The following is a 21904-nucleotide window of genomic DNA, read 5'->3' as shown; positions in this document are numbered from 1 at the left end:
GAGAAAGCCTGCAGTTTCTCCCCTGGAACTGCTCAAGACTGCCTACAGGCTTTTGAAGACCCTGCACATAGATCTGCCATGTTCTCTTGTGTTCTCTCTCCTACATCCTGAGAGCTACCCAGGAGTGTTCTTCTTTGCATTGCCCTGTTTATTAAATCTTGATTTATTAAAAATAAGCAGATAAATGAATGACTGTCTGATGTTTCACCAAAACAAAAGAGAAAGAAATATAAGGGGCTATATAAAGTTATTATTAGGATAATAGTATTCTATCTTTGTGTGTATGTGGTTTTCAATTTTTCTTTTATTTTTGTTATTATAACTACATCACTTCTTTCTTCACCTTCCTCCCACCAAACCCTCTCATATACACTTCCTTACTCTCTTTCAAATCCATTGCCTCTTTTTTTCATTAATTGTTGTTACATGCATATATGTACATATACATATATTTCTAATATAACCTTTTCAGTCTATATAATGTTACTCATATGGATGTTTTCAGGATGGACCATTTGTAATTAGACAACGAATTGCCTTGCTCTTCCATGGAGAAGACGATTTTCCCTTCTCCCAGCAACTCTCAGTTGCCCATAGCTATTCTGCAAGGGGCAGGATTCTATGCCCCTCTCAATGCTGACATGAAATCTGACTTGAGCTTGCACAGGACTTGTGTATGTGAAACTAACAAAACTTTTTGAGCTAGGATGGTAGATTTTCTACCTCTGAGCAGAAAAAAAATATTTCTTAACTATGACAGAACTCATAAGTCAAAATAAAAAATACATTTGAGTGTGATAAAATTTAAGTTATTATCCAAAAATACCCCAAAGCAAGTGAATGCGTAGGTCACAAGTGGGGTAACGAAGTACGTGGAACCGCTGAGTAACTATAAGAGGAAATCAAAGGACTAGTATAAAAAGAAAAGGGTAAAAAAAAAAAGAAAAGGGTATTTGTATGTATTTATACATTAATAAACTATATCACCATCCTCTAGCAAAAAAGGCCAACGTGTACATATTTTATAGAAGAGAGCTCAAATTATCCTAAACATAAAAACATTCTTAACTATATGGAAATATGTTTAAATTCACTGATGATCAGGTCGATTTAATTTTAAACCATGCTGAGAAATAATAATTAACAATAAATAAATTAAATCAGATGGCACCACATTGGGCAGGGGGAGAGCATTGGTGGGAATTCTTATTCGCTGTGGTAGAAGGAGAAGTTAGGGAACTACTTCCGAAAGGACTAGCTTCCCTTTGAATTTTCCTGTGCACACATGCTACCTCGCAGAATACTGACTGGCAGGTACAAGCTCTAGAGAAAGCACAGCAATGTTCACAAATGATCACATTACAATAATGTTTGCAGAAGCTTATTCTCATATCAGAAAAGATGAAAACATCACAAATAGTTATTAAGAAAAGGGTGGATAAATAAGAAATGATTTTTAAAAAGTCTTAGAGTAGACCATTGGAGAGCAGTGAAAATGTGTGACCTATAACTGGATACAACAGCATAGTTGAATTGTGCAAGAAGATAAGTTTGAATGAAAGAATAAAGTCACAAAGCAGGGTTCAAAACTAATGTACTATTTAGAATGTACTGTATACAGCATAAAACCTTCGGAGAAAGAAAACGATTAACCCATAATTCAGGACTTACTGGCTCAGTGGGAAGAGAATTGCTACCTGTACTAAGCATACAAGCTGACCTGGAAAATAATAGAGTGTTGTCTCTGAGGCTTTGCAGCATGTACTTAAGTATTTGTTCTTTGTCAGATTACTGTATATATCATCTATTGGGTATAGTGTTAGCTTTTCATTTAACTGTTGCAGATTCCAAGAATCCCAAACTATAGACCTTAACTCACTAAGTTACGATGATATGAATAAGTCTGTTTATTTTACTGGATTGTTATGGTTATTTTGACAAAGGTAGTCTGAAGAGCGTGTTTGGAGTATCTGTATTGTTACCAGTTTGAGGTTTTTACTCTTATAACTGACAATTCCTGAAGAGCAAGCCATTAACGAAAGGCGACAGACACAGTTTATAACAAATGAGACCCAAGTCTTCCATGTTCAGAAAGTTTCACTTTACTGTTTACAAAAGATGAGTCAAAGAAGCCACATTTTAAACCATGTTAGTCATTCCATAAGATCCCGATGAAGAAACATGTCCCCGTACCATACAGTACCATGCAGAGAAAACTGGCTATTCAGTCTGCCATGAATTAGAAATATAGTACCTGAAAGTCAACCCAGTGCCTTCCTTATCATTTGCCTATAAAAATATAAAACCCTGGCTTTGTTCTAAAACATGAAATCACTGTCAATAAAAATTCATAGGAATAAAATTAGTTTGAAGGAAACAAAATATTAAGAGAAGGTGGCACTGGTCAGCTGCCTAATCAATATTAATATTAAACTTTTCTAAGATGCATCAAGTTACAACAGTCAGTCCAAGCAACACTGTTTATGTTCTGACCGGCCTACGGAGTGCTGCTATTCTAAACAACCGTTCTATGACATAATTTTATTTTACATATATACAAATTCTGCTATTTATATACACATCATGGAACTGTTCCAGTCACTTCACCTCAATGACAGGGACTTGTCAAGAAGAAGAGTTCTGGCTGGCTTCTTGCATTCAGCGAAGGCTCAAACATCCACTTCTTTTCCTTCTCTACTGAGAAGAGTTCTGGGAACTCTGAGCACTTAGCTTGGTGGGGGGTTGGCGGTGGGATGATAAAGACTAGGAAGGATTGGGGGATTATAAATAGTGTCTTTTCTGGAACACTTCAGATGTTGGCTACACCTTTGATTTCTCTGCTTCTACCAGGCTGTAAGAGCCCTTCATGTTGGCTTTTCTTGCGAAGTAAATGATCACCCCGATGGCAGGTATTATCAAGGAGGAGGCACAGTAGAGGGCAAGGAGCTCGGGAGAAAAAATATTTCCTCTTCCTGGAAAATAACCAAATGGATGCAATTAATGTCTAGTACCAAAGGAAATAATTTAATCACAGTGTGTGTTTTATTGTAACAGTGCGGCTAGCTCTTCAAAGAGGAAGGGGTAAAAGCTGTGCTGAGGACCATTGAGACTTATCAGACACATTTTTTCCCCTGAAATATCCAAATAAGTAGCTCATGGTTGCTATGCTCATGATAGGTATGAAGATAACAGTTCTTGGCTTTACAGACTTGGATTTTAAAAGATGGCTTTGGGTGGAAAACGGAAGGGAAAGCACACATTTTCGTGATCTGTTTTATAAGAACAGGAATCAGAAATAGCTAACAAAAGCCCCTGACACTTATTGCCATGAACTGAAATGCCTAATAGGGCTCCAAGACCATCTTTCTAACACGGAGAGTGTGGCCAAGACAGGGCACTCTTGTTGATGACTGCTGTGCTCTTATATGCAGTCTTCTGTGTGTCTGAAGCAAAAGCATCTTTTACAGATTATCCCCCTCCAGCACGGACAACCTCTCTTGATCTACTGATGGTCTTCAGATAAGTAAATGTCTTAGTTACTCAGAGAGTGAGTTCCCTGACCCACATCTCCCTTGTCATAGATTAATACTCCAATATTCCCTCAAAATCCAACCACTTTCATATTCCCCTAAGAGCTTGCAGTTCAACATTTATCCATGCATTTACCTTTTAAACTTGTTTTCTTTTCCTGGTTGCAAACTCTACAGACATAGTTATGTCTGGATGAGGTGCTTCAGAACTAGCCATCCCTGAAGACACTACTGGGCACACAGAGTAACCCCCAAAATATTGAGTACTAATAAAGCTTTTCTTCCTAAATCCTATTATTTTGCCACACAGCTGTAAATGTAGTACTAAAAATGACAATAGAAAATCTCCTAAGAAAACATGTGACATCTGCAACACCTCAACATCTAAGCCCTGTAAAAGCATCTCCAGAGAGCATGGCTTCTGTTTGTTTTGCCCACCACGGTGTGGTCTCACAATTACATTTTAATAAATATAAGGGCATGTTGTCTGAGTCCTTGTAGGAATTAGCCATCTGATCTGAGGCATCGCTGCATTCCTTCCGGGGCTTTCAAAACACAGAAAGTCACTCAAGTAGAAAAGACTCACTAGCACCACAGGAGAGAGCTGTCTCAAATTACTGAAGGAGGAAAATGATGCTTCACTTTCAGTACCATGATAATGGCTTCGTTTTTCTGCTTTCCTTTGGTAGAATTGATCTAAGAGTAATATTTTAATGGAATACTCATCATAATTATGGTTAGATATCAATATTGATGACACACTAGGAGGTATTTCTGTTTTTGTTTTCTTTACAATTCAATTATTATCTTTGCCTTTCAGCTTGTCCTTCAGACGTCTGTTAAAAAACTCAAAATTGAGTCAGTTGCTAGGGCAATATTCTAACACATTTTTCCTATTAATTATATAAGCCTTTAAAGTTTTAAAGAATCCTCATCACTCAGATCAATGGACTACATTTAAGCAAAAACCAAACAAGACAAAAAATATAAATGTTCAGCTAAATACAAAGGAAAACTAGTCTTTCCAGGGTGAGAAACAGGTCAACTTTGGATCTTTATTCTTACTCGGCTATTTGAAGCCATCTTTGTATGTGGAAGCATGAATATCCAGCTATGTGACCAACCTGCTCTCATTGTTCGTTTAAGGGATAAATTAAAGGTAGCAAATACACATGAGATTAATTAAACAATTAAAAAAGACAACATGTGAAAGAGAAAGTTAAAGAGGGAAGAAACAGTTTTCATGGTCTTGAGGAGAAACAGCCATGCACACATAGGATGACAGGAATCTTAAGGGTCCCATTTCCTGCGGCTAGGCTACATTAGGGCTAGCCAGAGGTGCCAAGGATTAAAGAAATCAGAAAGGAATGGGGTTCAGTCTACTCCTAGTTGAGATCACTGGAGGCAACGGTGACACACACCGTGTCCTATTCTTTGAACACATGGTGGCTTCCTTGCCCAGATCATACGTTTTCAGGAAAGAAAATCACTGCAGGTTGGTGACCAGAAGTTTGACATAAAAGTATGTTATTTCCCCCTTTTAAAAACATCTCTAAATGAATGTATCAATAAGTTTTGAAGAGGTACTGTAAAGACAGAAAAAAAATGTATTCAAAGATCTGTATCTTGAGAAATTTGGACAGACTGGTAAAATTTTTAACTTGGGTTCAGATTTTCTCTGCACTGATATGTGGTTGGTTAACTCTATGGTCAATGCCTGAGCTCCTCAGAGTTGGCATCCATTAGCAGTACGGTTCTCTCTACCAGACTGGATTTCAAGATTCAACAGCCCCTTGGTATACAAAGGGTCGGAGGCTCATTAGTCAAAGCTGGCATCAATAAAATTAGCAGGCACTCACAAGAGAGAACAGGAAATTGAGGAGTGTCAATTTGTCTCTGATGGGGTTGAACCCCCCCCTCTCTACCCCCCACCCCCCTTTCCTCTTTATCAGGTTAAAGTCGGACAACTGGGGCGCGGATTTCAAAGGAAGCTCTTGTGAAATCCAGAGATCCTGTTTAGGATCCAGGCCACTATCCCCAATTAGCATCCTCACAAAAGAGCCAGGCAGAAAATACGCAGTTTTTCTGTCCTCTGAAAACAGAGCTCCTTCCCGGGCGGGGGAGGAGGGGAGGCGACGGACACAAGGTCGGCAGAGGATTTTTTTTCTGCTGTGCCAATCCAGTTCCTTATTTTCCTTTTACCCTAGGGGAAAGGTTGTAAAATGTGGCTAAACACTTAGCAAATCTAAGACCTCAGAAATCAGTGATGAATTGGCAACTTTGGGGGAAAAAAATAACAAGTGGGAATTCCACATTCACTGATGATTAGTGCCCACTTCCTGGCTGAACGCTACAGGCTGGAACAGCTGTGCCCGAGTAGTTCAAGAAACATTAAGAAGCAACCAGTTAGCATGGAATTCAGTCTTCTTTCGCCAACACCCGTCTGATAGTAGAAACTGCTTGCTCTCCTCGGATACTCTGAATGCTTAAAATTATATGTATATATGAAACTAACCTTTTACATCAAGGGTTAAACTTCGTAACTGTGAGCCAACTTCGGTTTTAGATTCACACTCGTACACTCCAGCGTCCTGGAGCTGGGCCTTGCGGATGGTGTATGCGCCGTCAACGGACTTTAATACCATGTCTCCTGTCTTGGCTTTCTTCTTTAGGATGATCCACGTTTCCGGCACGCTTCCACAGGTGCAGGAGATAATGACAGTGTCTCCCTCCTTCACGCTCTCAGAGGGAAAGGCTGTGAGTTGTATATCTTTCGGAGAGCCTGAAGAGAGAACGGGCAGTTAGTGTGGCTGGAGCGGAGGGTACAGCCATCGCATTCTGACTAAGAACCTCGGCAGCCGCTGCCAAACTGTTGGCGATGCCTTCTGCATGAGCTGTAAAGAAAGCAAGCCAAGAGGCCGGGCATTTGCTCAATTCTAAAGGATCACATTGTAAGCAAGAGAAGACGTGTCTCAGGCTTCTTTCCTGTCCTTACCACAATTCTTTACCCAGCCAAGGACAAAAATTAGGTATTTAATAAGCAGCTGTAAAATCAGATGTGAAAAAAATATTTTTTAAAAAATCATATTGTTCACCAAAATTTTCCTTGAAGTGCATAAGCCTTATGAGCTAGGTGCTCCCTGACTAGGAAATTAAGATGTATACCATTCTTTAAGCTGTCTTTAAGAATGTAGTTACCAATTATCAAATTTCAAGGTCTTGGTTGATCTCAATTGAGGTAGAACATTTCTATTAATGTAATAAGCCTTAGAGGGGAACACCCAGTGTCTGTTTTATAAACACTTGCTGAAGACTATCTGTTTTGTCGCTTTGAGTCTACTCCTCCAGGACCACAGGGCAATGACAACCATACCCTGGCTCCCTTTTCTTTCAGATGGTCCCACAGTATAGTCCAGGCTGGCCTGAAAGTCTCCTAAAAGTTTTCTTTGAGATTATATGATTCCCTTCCCAGGTTCTTCCTTTGAATTAAAGACCTCAGTGGCATGAGGAAGTGACCACAACAAAGCTCAACACCCCCCTTAAGAGGAATAATAATAGCACGGGATACAAAAGAGCGCAACCCCAGTGTCCCCAGAGAGAAAACATGGGTAATAATGGAAGCTGATGACTTTATAATTTTGTTCATTAAAGCCCAAGGCTTCAATATGCCAAGCAGAAACTGCTGTGTTCTCAATTTGGGGTCTTTATCGTTGAGAAGGGACACCTATATCTCTATTTGCCCTAGTGATTCTGTGCCAACGGGCTGAGAGGCCCGTGGGCACGGTGATTGTGATCCTTAATCTCAGAATTTACAAAGGATACCCTCTTGGGCTTCTAAACAAATCCTAGGCAGCTTCTTGGGACTTGCTTCTCGGGATCCCATTAAACCCAATGTGATGGTTTTGATACTAAGTAATTCCCTACCCTTATTTCTTCACCAAAACCACAATCTCATAAGTGTCCCTGAAATTTCAGCTTAGCTTCTAGGGAGAGCATTTCATTCGAGGAGAATAGGATTTTAGGGCAAGTGATTTGACCTGAAATGAGAGTTCATCTCAGGAGCATCAAGGAACAGTTTTGTTTTTTTTTTAATTTATTTTTTTACTTTACTTTTTTTTGCACATAAATACAATTTTGAAATGAGGGTTCTTTTTTTTCTTTCTTTTTAAGATTTATTTTTATTTTTAAACTATATGTATTCGTGTGTGTCTGTGTGAGGGTACCTGCAGTGACCATGGAAACAAGGAGAGGACATGAGATCCCCTGGAGCTGGAGTTACAGGCAGTTGTGAGTGCTGAGACCAGAACCCGGGTCATCTGTAAGAGCAGTCGGCACTCCTTACTGCTAAGCCATCTCTCTAGCCCCGAAAGGTTTTGTTTTCAAAGAGGACCTTGTTCACCATTGGTAACTCAATAGGAAATGTACTAGCTATTAATAATTTAAAAGTCTTTCTCTACTTACCTTGGATAATCAGTTCAACTGATTTTTTGCTAATTCCAGCCTGGTTAATCCCTTCACAGACATAAATGCCAGAATCTTCCAGTTTTGTAGACATTAAGGTGAGCGTTGTATCTTCAGAAAGAGGTTGCAATTCCCCGTTATTCAGCTGCCTGCTCCACAGGATTTTTGGAGCTGGAAAGCCATGGCTTGAGCAGGTGAGGTTCACGGGACTACCCTCCTCTAGGATGGGAGATGGACTGACCCAGATGGTGGTTTCCTTGGGGGCAACTGAAAAGGAAAAGACACTTAGCTTGACTCTCTTATGCCCCGAATTCCAAAGAGTCTGGACAACGCTGTAAAACCTGGCAAAGGGATCTGGATTAGCATAGTTTATAAACTGTGATAGCCTGCCCCGAAGTTTCTGTGGAGGAGACACAGTGAGAGTTAGAACCCAGACGAAGTGTGGATATTTTTCCAATGGCAGAAAGTGCTGGAGAAACTGATGTCAAAGCACAGAAAGTCAGTGCAGTGTGTAGTGTCTGAGTGACATGGTGGATTAAGGCCTCTACGAGACCCTGTGAAGAAGAGCCAGGGTAGGAGAGAAGTGACCCCGTTTCTCAGGGAGAAAGGAGTAAAACGCTTTGGAAACACACACACACACACACACACACACACACTCACACACACACACTAGAAGGGGTATTGGGGGAGAGACTTAAAGGTCAGTGATATGTATGGACAGAGCATGATGTACTGGAAGAGTCCCTGTGAATAAGAAAAACAGTTGGCTACCCTTTGAACCTGGGTTGATCATTTGCCCAATAGGAAGTCTATAGACGGACATGGGTTGGGGGAAGTGCTCCTGGCAGGCCTTTATGAAGCTGACATCACCACCACCTTTTCTCAGCAGTGTTCTGGAGAGTAAATCTAGGCTCCCTTCCCTGAGGGAAACCTAACCACGCTTAAGAAACGACAGGTGGGGGCAAGGTCATAAGGCTCAGACACTTAAGTGACGCTACCTGTGACAAGCCAGCTGCTAGCCGGGCTGAAGATGACTAACTGAGCACTACTGATTCTCTCTGAGGCTGAGCAGCTACCTGGCTGGCCCATTCCTGAATGCTAACGCATAGAATCACACATAAATAAATGATTTCTTTTATATTATGGAAGATGGTTTGTTATCATCACGCCTATCTTGAATTTTCTTTTCCATTTTCTTCACAGAGGTTTTCATTGTTAACCTTCCGTTAGCTATTACCTAGTGGACACAACAAAGAAATGCACATTCAGTTGTGGCTGCCCCATGGATGTCCTTACCTTGGACATAAAGAGTCTGTGTACTCTGCCTTTGTTTGGGTTCAGATTCCATTTGGCCACTGTGTAACTTAGCCAGGCAAACAAGCTCGTTCCCAGTATCTTCACTGGTGGGGATGAAGGTCATTTCCAAACTTTTGGTCTCTAAGGATTTTATGCCCATTTCCTCATTAAAGTGTTTACTCTTCAGCGGGGTCTCCCCCTTCAGTAACTCAATCTCCAGATGGTCAAAAGGGTACACGTTAGGGACTGTGCAGTTTACGGTGACAGGCCTCCCGTGCACAAGGGGCCCGCTGATCTCAATTTCTGGGTCTTCGAGGAATGCTGCAAATATCAAGCAAAAATATAATGTTAATATATGGTAGTCAAGGGAAAATCGGGTCAGACTCCACTACATGCAAAGGCCTCCCAGTGACAGCTTTTGATCAGCTGGGAAGAGAATGGACGTAAATAGTGCCATTGGCTATAACAGTACATGTACAATATTAATTGTAAATAATTGGGACAAAATGCTAAGTATTTTAAGTCAATGAATAATAGATGCTTTCCCTTCTTATTTTTCTCTTCTAATGATGCCATCTTGCCTGTTCTTTTCTAAGGGCACACGACCCCTGCCATCTTACCAATGCACTTTATAATTTAAATGTTTTAGATCTTGGTCATGATATAGTGACTACTAAATATGAATTAATCCCCCCAGCTTTCATTTTTCTCCTTTCTGAGAAGCCTGATTACATGGTTATTATTTAACTTATTTTATCTCTAGACAAAGAAACTTACAGGGACGATTGAAACTTTTCATTTTATATCAGACCTAGTCAAAATCTGTCCTCTGACCTAGGAGTCTTGGCTACAGGTTTTCAGTCTCAAATGAGATTCACAGTGCAGCTTTCAATTTGGACAGTATATCAAAATTTGGATAGTTTGTCTTTTTGACTAAATTCAGGTTATGAGTTTTAAATACTTTTCAGAAATTATTTTCTTCCTTTTTTTGTTTTTGTTTTGTTTTTTGAGACAGGACCTAGATCAGCCTGGAACTCTCTATGTAGACTAGGCTGGCCTCAAACTCACAGGGCTCTTTCTCTCTCTTCTTCCCAATCGGGGAACTCCTGTAATTAAGAATAAAACAACATCTGGGCATGAAGGCATATGCCTTTAATCCCAGCACTTGGGAGGCAGAGGTAGGTGGATCTCTGAGTTCCAGGCCAGCCTGATCTACAGAGTGAGTTCCAGGACAACCAAGGTTACACAGAGAAAACCTACCTCCCCCCCCCCCCAAAACAAAAAGAAAATAAGGAAAGGAAGGAAGGGAGGGAGGAAAGGAGGGAGGAAGGGAGGGAGGGAGGGAGAGAGGGAGGAAGGGAGGGAGGGAGGGAGGGAGGGAGGGAGGGAGGGAGGGAGGAAGGAAGGAAAGAACTGACTAAATATTGTAATACTGTATGTGAAAGCCAGACTGAAGCGGTTAGAGAGGAGAGAGACATGGAGAGGGCAATGGGAAAGGGGATGAACTAAGAAGGAAGCATAATTGACACAAACACATGACGATGCCATGATGAACGCACTTGCTTGTTTGCTAACTTTAAACATCAATAAGAAAATGTAGAAGAACTATCCTAACTGTATTATTTAGAATCTGAGTTGTCTTTCTCTCATCTACAAAACATTTAGAAGACATCCTATGTAAATGAACAAAAATGACGCCAAAATAACTATCAGCATAAAAATGATGCCTAAAAAAGCTGAACATTTTTTCCATAAGTAAAACCTTCTTAAAGTGGTAAATTTTCAAACACACCCACAATACAATACGCTGTCACACTGTTCCAACTTCTGTTGGGAATGTGCCTACATCAGCAGACCCAGGACTCCGGGTAATATGATAAAGCAATAAAGTTTACCCTCCTTTTGAGAGATTTAACTCACTTAACAGGCACACTCTTACTCTAAAGAAAATCCTGAAGGTTAGCACACGTTTTGCAGGGCTTTAGATGGGAGATCTTTACAATATGTTCTCTGGGTTGACGAGTAAAGCAGGGCAGCCCCACCCTCTCTGCAAAATAACCTTGCAGTCACATGGTTGCTATAAAGTTCATTCCTCATTCAGTGTAGACTGAGGGCTTCCAGCCACGTGAAATTCATGGAGATTGGAGGTTGGGAAGGATTTTATTAAGGTGACAACAAGGGGGAGACAGGAGAAGGCGTGTCATTTGTTCATTGTGTAGATCCGTTTTCAAGGATGCTATTGACTCTCAGTTCTGTAGCAGTTACCTATTAAAACCATCCCATACTCAGGCTAAATAAAACCTGTCTCCATTTCTGGCCCGCTACTCTTTCTTATTGTCCCCTCACCCGAATCCTGCAGATCAGCTTTTCAAGTCTGCCTTAAAACAATAGACTGCTTCCCCTATTTCTCCCTCCCCCACCTCGATAGCTGCTTCCTATCCCCATAGGCTTCCCACTCCTTCTTTCATAAAAAAATATTAATATTATCTAACATATTATATGCTTATTTTAAAATAATATATTTATTATGTATACTATATCAGGCACAGGGCATTTATCATTATAGTAATATATGATGCATTATTTTAAATGTATTATATATGTACAATAAAATGAATACTATATCTGATCAGAAGCATGACTATTTGGGAAGGAAAAGGGGCTAGTGGGTGGGAGGAGAAGGGATGAGACACCATAACAGGGGGCTGAATATAAACAAAGCAAGGGACCAGTTATTTTCTGTTCTATTAAAATAACAAATATTACACACAATAAGGTTATCTTTCAAAAATGAAAGAGAAATAAAGACTTTTTAAAGTGCTCATGAAAAGCAAAACACAAAACACACTGGGCTGGCAGGCTGAAGCTATAACTCAATGGCGGAGCGCTCTCCTGGTGTGTGTAAAGCCCAGCATTCCATGCCCACATTTCAAAGCAAAATGAAACAAAACAAAAGGCAGGCTGGAGTTCACCCCCAGTTTGAGTAGGTGAGGCAGTCACCCCTCACCGAGTCCTTATCTGAATGGACGCAAGGCCCTGGCTGCTCTCACTCACCCCCTCCATGCACCCTACATACATGTGGCAGCGGGGGAAGCATAGCATGGGGCATGCTCACGTGCACGAGGAGAGTAGGACCAGTCACGCAGTGTGCGTGTGTCTGTAAACAAATGCAATATGTACTGGGGAGCCGGACCAACTGTATTGCATCCAACAGTGTTCAGAGATCGAGGGATGCCAAACCTCTCTCTGCACAAATGGATTTCCTTACACAGTCACATCCCTTTTCTTCCAAAGGAACAAGAGGAAAGGGAAGCAATCAATGAGTCATCCATTTTGAAAAGCACTTACAGTAGACCTCCACCTGGATTTCCTTTTCCAGTTTCCTCCAAGCACAGGTCACAGTGCACAGGTAAGAGTTTTCGTTCTCAAAGCTCACAGGGTTCAGTGTCAGTGTGGACATGGCCCCCGTTCTCCTCACCTCCCCGTTAAGGGAACTGTTTGTTTGAGTCCTCCAAGAAAAAGTGGGGGAGTCACAGCCAACAACAGCGCATGTCAGTACAACTGAGTCTCCAACCTGCGCTGCCACCCAGGATCCGGGGGAGATGTCGACAGTTAATGGTTTCTCTGAAGAGGAAAAAAAAAAGAAAGAAAGAAAGAAAGAACAAGATGAATAACAGATAAGATTCTTTTCTTATTGCGTCATATTCCCATATTCCATGTTTCTCTTCCTTGATCTCTATTCAACGACTCTCTGTGCCAAGAAAAAATTGCTCCTTTCCATCTTGGAGCCATCAGGAATAAGAGCACATCTTTGAAGGAGGAACCCATGATGCTGTGTTGATTCAGGCTGCCAGAATCAGTGTAGATAACAATTTGTCAAGAACGTGGTTGGCATCTTTTCAAAGCAATAACCCAATCTCTGCTCTATGTAGTCCATCAAGTCACTGTGGTTGGAGAGGACCTCAAATTATCCAGCAGTTTCTGCGTGTCGAGCATGCTGTATTCTGCTTTATATGCATGCATCATCTCTCTTAATTCCCAGAAGAGTAATTAACTGGTACTATTATTTCTTTGCTACTTTCTTATTCTTCTGCTCCTGTATTTTCCCTACTCTTCTTCTGTCCCTTACGCCTTTTTCTTCTTTAAGACAATTAGACTCAGAAGAGCTCAATGGCTTGAACTAAATTTGCAAGTGGAGTACCTGGGACTTGCTGTAAGATGGGTCTGACTTGAGAGCCCAGTTTTTCTCTTCCTACAACAACTAAGTCAAGTTGTCCTCATGTGAGATAAAATGAGATCTAAAATGATTACAGGAGAAACTGCACCAAAATGCACTATCCTTAATCCTTCATATACATCTATATAATGGAAGTCCAATATAAAATACTATTTTTAAGGATCACACAGCATCACACTGAGAGCAAAAGAATGATGTCGGCATTAAGGTAGCATCAAATATGTTTGATGTGCTCTCAAAAGACTTTATTCCGGGTAGAAAGCTGAGTGACCAGGGCAAACACCCGAGACTCAAGCATCCAGAAATCTTCTCCAACTTTCAGGCACACAGCCTTGGATGAAATAACATATCGTGAGAGAAAGAATTCTGAATCTTGGTATTGTTCCTCTGAAAATCTTGGAAGTAGTTGGGCAACTCAGCACGTGACAGATGAATCTCCAAAGAAAATCACTAGAATGATCTAGCAAGCCAGACACAGGAGGAAATCTCGGCACACAATAAAAATATACTCCATTTTATGTGGTTCTTTTCTGTACCAGGAAAAGTAGCTTTTCTTCTTTTAGTTTGTGTATTTGTGGTATAGTATTATTTTTTTTCAAAGAAGTTTCTTCTCAAATTAGCTCCAAATAAATTACATGCTATTGGATTTTTGAGAAAATTATTCAAAACAGTTACCAAATTATCTAAGTTCCGTCTATGCCAGTGTGAGAATGAGGAACTTATCAGGAGATTCACTTCCTGCCTGCAAGGAGCTGACATCCCTCACTGTGTGTGCTTGGAGCTGCTGGAGAGAAGCCTTTGAAAGGGCTGAGAGACCCTTCCAACTTTAGCACAATCAAATGAGGCTGCTAGTCACTCATGCACTATAATACAAGCCCAGAACACAATGATTCCTTTGCCCCGTTGAAAGGGGGCCCAGCATATGGGATGAAACTAGTCTAGAATAGACACTGAGCCTCCCACACTTTTAGCCATACATCTTCTCTGACCATGTGGGAATAGGAATCACACACCTGAGCTAATCAGCTGATGATGTTCGAATTCTACTTTCTTCTTCTTTATCTAAACTTAAAATCCACGTTTTCATGGGTTAAGAAATGTACTGTCCAAGTTTATAGCTTATGCTTTAATTCAGCTAACATGTGTTAAACACTTCCTGTGTGTCGGGTACCATTCTAGCCACTCACTCATTACTTCAAAGACATACACACAAACACAGTGAGTTCCTGGGTTCTGAGTTGAGAAGCTTGCAGTTTAATGAACATACACATTCAAATGCATACATTTTTCTGCTCTTACTAAAGAATGTGCTTTGATTTCGCCACTCCTTGGTGTATAAATAGACCAAAATACCACACCATACACAATGTATACACAATAATTTTGATTGCCCAGCTGAAATGTTAGCTATAATTGAAAGAGCATGGGATTTTGATTTAAGAGGACTCTGAAAGGGCAGCAACAAGCCATTCGACCATGTGCGAAAAAAAAAAGATGAGTTATATTGCACCTGGGCTTCTCAACTACCTCACAGCACAAGGTAAACACTGAGAGAGCAGATGATGAAGAGTGCAGAACTCTTGGCAAACATTGGCTGTACAGTCAACTGATGGCCACTATTAATCTGAGACTCCATTCTCCCATCTGTAAAATGGATAGAAAATACCCCTTAGTTATTTCTTGAAGACTAGAGAGCTTCTATAAAGTTCCAGAAGGCCAGTTTGGTCTGGGGAGATGCCGTTGTTTCAGAAAATCTTGCAAACTCTCAAATGAGAAACCGTAAGCTAAGGCAAAGGCAAGAGGGCTGGCTGGAAAGGCAGTCAGGGCAGAGGGAATCATGGTGAGGTAGAGGGGTCAAGAGTAGGTCACTTGGAATGGGAGCATGTATTCGGTAATCACAGCTATGTAGCTGACTATATGGAGTGAGAAGACCGTGTGAAGTAGCATGAGGATGCTAATATCCAAAGGGCAAGAGAAGGAGACCAAGTTGGGAACTGAGACCACAGTGAGGTGACGAGAGCTACTGAAGAACCAGTGTGGAGGTTCTGAGAGAAAAGAGTTCCCAAAAAACGTGAGCTTGCTAAATATATAAGTACGCTGAAGCACATATCTACCAGACGGGTCGTCAAGCAAAGGCAAGGAAAGATTGTCAGCACTGGCATTGTGTGGCTATTGCTCAGCTCCCAACGATGGCACCTCTTCACCTTCTACTCACCTTGAACAGTCAATTCCACCTCTGCTTTATTTCTCCCGACCAGATTAACTCCTTCACACACATAATTTCCAGAATCTTCCGTTCTCATAGCAACTAAGGTAAGAGTTGCATTTCCTGAGAGGAGCTTCAGATTTCCATTATCTAATTTCTTGCTCCAGAAAATCTCGGGAGCTGGTAAACCCTCACTGGAACAAGTCATCGTCACAGCATCACCCTCTTGAAGACTTCTGGAGGGATGTACAGAGATAACTGTATTCTTGGGAGAGGCTGAAAAGGTAGAACATAATATGAGCTGTCATTCAGCGTCGTCTTCACCCAATGGGGATGATGTATTTCTCTCGTAGACTGTACTTATGTGTCTCTACAAACTTGACAAACTTACCTGCCAAGTGAGAGTCAAGAATCACCGAGTCATTAAAAAAAACTGAGCCAATCTAATTTCTAACCAGTTAATTATAGTTCTTGATATCTGATGTTTTCAGGGAGCCACAGGTAGGTGTAAATTAAGAGAAGTCCTTCAAGTTTCATGGTTCAGTCTCTTGCCTAAGAACTGGAATCCTGAGGAAGAATCTTTGCCAAAAGCACATCCAAGCTTCAGCACTTACTGAGGGAGACACCCTACTCAGGGCCATCAAATTGGCATTTGAATATCATTAATTACTTTAAAAAGTCTCTCACTGAGTTGAAATCTTCCTGGAAGTAGCTAGCATTTGCACAAAGGTCGTAGTTTAGTCCTGTGCTCTTATGGATAAATGGCAATGCTCTTTCTCACACGACTGCTTTCAGAGGCTTAACTATACCTCTGTCTCAAAGTGTTGTATTCTGTGAGGAGAAATAGCCCCTATCTTGATTGGTTTCTCTAAAGGTTGTTAGAAGTTTTTTCCATCTCATTATGCGTTGGGTAAACCTAGTGCACTTGACACCAACTCTTTCCAACTTAGGGCTCAGCGTAGAAAACATTTTAGTTTGAACAGAGCACCATGAGTTAATTAAAGACACAATTCTAATATAAGAAGAAGCTTCAGATCCACCAGCAGTCTCCAAAACCTGGAAGACAAACCCTAACACCTGCTGCATGTGTGTACATATCACCACACTCTTGTACACACGCACGCACACGCACACACACACACGCACACACAGAATAAGTAATCCTCTTGTAAATTTTGTATGTCTGTGAAACCAATATTTCAAGGCTTATTATAAAATTTTATACAAATTTTATCATTTGAGCCCACTTCCTACAATCCAAGCAGATAGTGTTATGTTGATTCCTCCTTGATAAACAGGAGAATAGAGGAGTTGAATAATCTTTTTTTTTTTACAAATATGGATTTATTTTGAAAAAAGAGTAAATAAAACAGTTGTGTGTTCCCTCAATATAAGCATTTTAGTAAGGACCATGAAGAGAACAACTCAACAACCTCCCGAATGTATAAAAGGCAAAAATTCTGTGGTCTTAACATCACTCAGCTAACAGTGAGGCAGGACACTCAAGCGCTCTAAACCCAAACCCAGTATCCTGTTCTTTTAACAATAGCATTCATAAAATCATGTCTTAAGTAATGCAGTAAAAGCTGCATGTTTCTCGTTAATCTATTTGATACATTTCTTGTAACAATAAACAAAATAATACATATCTGGGACTGAATTCCCATAGACCAGGGCTCCTCATGCAAGTACTTACTGTAGACTTGCAATGTGTTGCCCGTCTCCCTTTTTTGGGACTCAGGGTCAATGTGTAAGTTAGCTCGGCAAACAAGAGCTTTCCCAATATCCTCAAGGCCAGGAGTAAAGGTGACTTCCAAACTCTTGATTTCCAGAGACTTCTTCTCCATCTCTTCTGCAAACATCTCTGTCTTCAGGAGTTGGTCACCTTTGAAGAGTTCCATTTCCAATCTGTCAGATGGGTAAACATCAGAGGCCAAACACTTGACCATGACAGGCTTCCCAACCTCCAGGGGACCACTCAGCTGAATCTCTGGATCCTTAGGGAATGCTGCAAAGCCAAGCAAACACACAAGTAGGTTTATAGGTTCCTGTTGATAGCATCTCTAAATGTTTTAACACACCACAAGTCAAAACAAATGTTTTTGTTAATACTAGGCTTAATTCAGCATAGCCAATTGTTTAAATAGCAAGTCACGGTTCATGGTGGACTTGGGAATCACGAATCAGAATTAACCACTTTTGAAAGGCCATTTCAGTTTTAATCTTGTAACTGTTAAAAAGTATGTGTTACTGAAGGAAAGAAGAACGAAAAGCCTAAAATCTATTGAAACTCTGCAATAGATGTAACTTAAAGGGCTTTGCTCTCTCTTTGCTGTAAGCCTGGGTGACAGAGGCCACATTTCATAGATAAGGAAGCTTGGACATAGTGTGATTGCAGAACCAGCCTCTGTCATGCAGCATGGTGAGGTGGGGGAGCAAAGCTCATGCATCTGTCACTCTGCACTGCAATTCAGGAGACATAGTCCACCCTGTTCTCTTATGTTAGTGCAGGTACAGTTCTAGATGAGAAACCCAGCATTCAGAATGACATTGTAAAGGAGTTTCACTGTGTAAGACCGCCTACAGAATGAAGAGAATGACCTTAAGGGGGGACTAACTTCTGAAAATGGGATCTCTGATAAGAATTCATCCACCAGAGAGGCATTCATTCCTAAGAGAGTGCTCCATACTGGATTCATTTCCCCAAAAGCCAAACTCTGTGTTCTGACCAGCACTCTACTGAACCCACCGGCACAGTGGAACACAGCACGTTGCCCCTCCCCCCTTACACAGTTTTTCATATGCATATACATATGTATATGATGCATATATCATGATGGGGGCTCATCGGCACCTCAGTACCACAGAATATTACAGTCAAATGTGGAATAGAGACTGAACTGTTAAATACAATGGGAAACAGGCTCTCTTGCAGGAAAAAAACAAAACAGGCTACATAATTAAATCCAGAAGGTTCCTCACTTCTCTTTTTTAACTCTCCAACAGTACTGTACTTGTGGGCAAAGGCAAAGGAACTGGAAATGCTTTATTATCTAAAAACATAGTATTTTAAATTTCCCCTTCAATTATTTATGTCCGTCATGGTCTTCAGGAAATGTGCCTGGCATCCATACGTTTCATGACAGGTAACCTAAGAACTTGCCATTCTTCCCGATATTTATATAACAGGACCTTGCACTGAGCTCAGGAGACTGCCCAGACATAAACTATGCATACACAGCCAGGGTAATTGAAAGCAGCCGGCCAAGCACAGCTGCTTGGGAAGCCCAGCTCCACAAGAGGCTTGCTGAAATTTCAGTTAGAAGGTTAGTGGACAAAGGCAGGCTTCAGCACAGTAGGAAGGAACCAAGGTAGCTAGAGGATGAATCAAACGCGAAGAAATGCTATGTGAGTACATTCTGGGGTGAGGGAAGAGATGCTGTCTATAACCAAAGACCAACCATTTCTATAGGATTCACTATTCCCCTCCCTTTTGGTGGTTCTATTTGCTGAGTTGAGGATAGGGATGGGAAGTGTTTGAGGTAGGCTGGTGTAATATGGGTACCTGTTCATATTCCTGAGACAAATCTAATTTATTAGATGAAAATCCTTTGGGGTGGAAAAACCAAGGCTTTATGGCAACAACAACAAGAATTCTCAACTTTATCAGTGTTAGATGAATGAGATGTTCATGGATGTTATGGTTATGTCTAGAGAGGAGGCTTGTATACTCATAAATCTGAGTCTGCAAGCACATCTTAAGCTCCAAGTTGCATAAGAATAAGTAAATGGAAAATACCAGAAAGCGAGACATCATCAATCTTGAGATGCATGAGCAAGTGAACATGTAGAAATACAGGCAGATGAGAGGTTAGAGGAAAAAATGAACAGAGCCTATGAGATGCTCACATTTTGGCTAAGGATTGGACCGAAGAAGATGCTAGTCTTTGGCAAGGGCACCATTTTTTTTTTTCGTAGCAAACAAAGACACAGAGGTTAAAATTCGGATTCTTCTTCTCATCTTGCTCCTCCTTGTCTCTGGCTTTATTGAAACTATCTAGCCAAGAATCCAGATACACTTAACTCCATGTATCATTAATATTTTCTTCAAGCAGCATCGAGAGAAAACCAAACCTCTTTGGGGGCACTTACAGTAGACGTCCACCTGGAGCCCTCTTTCCTGTTTCACCGAGCCGCAGTATACTGTGCACACGTAAAAGTGTTCATTCTCAAAACTGACAGGATCCATGGTCAGGATGGACGCCGTCTCATTTTTCCACATCTTCGCACTGAGCGGACTGTCTATCTGGGTTCTCCAAGAGAAAGATGCGGATGCGCAGCCTGTGGTTTTGCAAGTCAGGGACATGGAGCTCCCAATCTGAGCCATTATTTTATATGCAGGGGAGATCTCAACTTCAAAAGCTTGAGCTAAAACAGAAAGAGAGGGGAAAAAAAATAAAAAAAGCAACTTTACTCTGGTCTGTCTCATGCTGTATTTTTTCTCTCTTGCATAGCAATGCAGTGTTTAAAACACAGCCTGGGGGGATCTACTTTTTAAATTGCCTCAGACAGCCCCAAAGCCCAGATGTTGCTGTTGAGGAAGGTGCTGGGATCCTGACCATGAAGAAGAATGCTCAGTCAGACTTTGAAGCCCATTGTGCAACGCAATTCTGTTACTTTCTAAGTTTGACTTTGTGGTCAAGTACAGAATACTAAAAAGATAGACCTACTGCCGATATAATCCAAATTTCTTAGTTAACATTTGAAAAGGGTATCAAAACACATCCATCTGTAGCTCTGTCAAAACTAGTTTTACAGCAAAACTTTCTAGTACACCCAAAGCTGTGGACCTGTAAAACAGGTCAGGGACTTACAAGCTGCAAACAGTATCCAAAGTACTGTTGAGGCTCCAGAGATCGTGACCATCTTCTCAGGCATTTCAAGTCGCTGCTGGGGTGACGAAATGGAAGCTCCAAAGCCTTCTTTGTGTCCCACGTGAAAGTGTCTGGGAAAAGTGTTCAGCTTCCAAAGCCAGCCAGGCTGGTGTGAGTGAAATAGAAAGTCTGCTCTTATTTATAAAGGGTCTTGCTGGAGAGGCGGAGGGAAATCCCTTCAAGGGGAAACCCAGGGCAGAGCCAGAGAAAAAAGTTTAACTGACAGCCGGCCAAGTCCCCAAGTTAACCCCTTCAGCTGCTCTCAGCGCTGAAGTCCCTCTGAGTCCGGGGAAACAAGGCACTTCCAAGTCCATAAATCTCGGGCTTTTCCTGACTTGCAACTCCGAAAGGGTTCTTTCCTGAAAAGATACGAGACAAATATCATTGCAAAATGAAACTGCCCACAACGTGTGTGTGTGTGTGTGTGTGTGTGTGTGTGTGTGTGTGTGTGTGTGTGAGAGAGAGAGAGAGAGAGAGAGAGAGAGAGAGAGAGAGAGAGAGAGAGAGAGAGAGAGAGATCATCAGAGGAAGGGAGGGGGGGACAGAGACAGAGATGACCAGGTAAACACCCACTGACTTTTCTTCATTAAAGAAACATATTTGCATTTAAAAATTAGAAATTATTCTCTTTTGACAAAAAGGAAAATATTCTTTATTTGCATGAGCTACTCTTTGTAGAATGGGAGAAAGTATAGCTTCTTAATTTTAAGAGTCTCTATTCATAAGTGTATTTTTGACACAAAAATCAACTCTCTGAAATAATTTTTCTCTAAAGTAAAAAATACAAGGATGTTGATGGAAAACTAAAGGAATTAGTTTTCCCCAGCCCTTTGGCCCATTGCTGGATGGCTAGAAGTCCTTCGCAGTCTTAAAAACAGAAGAATGGGATCTGTCTAATAAATCTTTGTGGCAAATTTCTTTGGCTGCATTATTTAGCCACATGTCCAGTTCAAACATGTAAAGAGGTTTGCTTTCTGTTGTAGGAGATGAAATGATAATCAATTTTTATTATTTTCTCCTTCCAGCGGAAAGACTTTCTAAAAGACTCAATTAATTGTCTCCATGAGCCTTACACATGCATAGCCCATGTCCTGGCAAAATGCTTGCCCATCAAAAAGAAACCGGAACAGCCACTTCCTTGTATTATACACGTGCAGGTCTACCTCCCACACTGCATTATCAGTTCCCTTCATGGCCAGGACTACTTCTTAGTCACGGCTCTTTCTACTCCTTAGATACT

At 41.0% G+C, this 21904-nt stretch overlaps 1 protein-coding gene across 1 annotated transcript; it reads right to left on the bottom strand.

The window, feature by feature from the left end:
* Positions 1–2084: 2084 nt before the first annotated feature.
* Vcam1 (vascular cell adhesion molecule 1) lies at positions 2085–21060 on the bottom strand. Its single transcript, XM_075981537.1, has 9 exons — positions 20605–21060; positions 19883–20158; positions 17427–17738; positions 15740–16006; positions 12636–12911; positions 9288–9608; positions 7992–8258; positions 6046–6312; positions 2085–2972 (listed from the first exon to the last, which is right to left on the bottom strand). Exons 1-9 carry the CDS (start codon positions 20666–20668, stop codon positions 2821–2823), a joined length of 2202 nt encoding a protein of 733 aa, XP_075837652.1. The 5' UTR covers positions 20669–21060; the 3' UTR covers positions 2085–2820.
* Positions 21061–21904: the final 844 nt, after the last annotated feature.

This window comes from Microtus pennsylvanicus, chromosome 7 (assembly GCF_037038515.1).
Source record: "Microtus pennsylvanicus isolate mMicPen1 chromosome 7, mMicPen1.hap1, whole genome shotgun sequence".
NCBI lineage: Eukaryota > Metazoa > Chordata > Mammalia > Rodentia > Cricetidae > Microtus > Microtus pennsylvanicus.
The sequence above is the reverse complement of the archived record's forward strand: the minus strand, read 5'-3'. Positions and strand labels throughout refer to the sequence as shown.